Source organism: Cariama cristata, unplaced genomic scaffold, assembly GCF_000690535.1.
Source record: "Cariama cristata isolate BGI_N322 unplaced genomic scaffold, ASM69053v1 scaffold34166, whole genome shotgun sequence".
Taxonomy (NCBI): Eukaryota; Metazoa; Chordata; class Aves; order Cariamiformes; family Cariamidae; genus Cariama; species Cariama cristata.
In genome coordinates this window covers 1,923-2,202 of record NW_009620943.1, presented here as the reverse complement: position 1 = coordinate 2,202, position 280 = coordinate 1,923, and the positions used below count along the sequence as shown (strand labels likewise).

Here is a 280-nt window from a genome sequence, read left to right as displayed (position 1 = left end):
GGCTCTGGTTGGCAGCTTCCAGGCTCTCCAGGTCCATCTCCTGCAGGGAGAGAGTGGGGTGAGCCAGGGACCCCAAGGAATCCACCCCCCGGCCCCCTGCCCGGCCCCGTCATGGGTGCCTCACCAGCTCGTGCTTCTTGCGGGTGGCCTCTGCCTCCTTCTTGGCCAACTCGCCCATCTCCTCCTTAACGTCGCGGAGCTGTCGTTGCAACCGCTTGTTCTGCTCCTTCTCCCGGTTCTCGGCGGCCGCGCGCTGATTCCGCTCCTCCGTCAGCATCAC

The 280-nt window shown here is 66.1% G+C and overlaps 1 protein-coding gene across 1 annotated transcript in view; it reads right to left on the bottom strand.

Moving 5' to 3' along the window:
• Positions 1–3: 3 nt before the first annotated feature.
• The window catches only part of MYO18A (myosin XVIIIA), a gene marked incomplete at both ends in the record, with an annotated part of 2,196 nt that continues 1,919 nt past the window's right edge, over positions 4–280 (bottom strand). The window contains 2 exons of the mRNA XM_009701786.1: positions 4–40; positions 125–280. The exon at positions 125–280 is cut by the window's right edge and continues 20 nt beyond it. Coding sequence (XP_009700088.1) covers positions 4–40; positions 125–280 — 193 coding nt within the window. The remainder of the gene's footprint in view (positions 41–124) is intronic.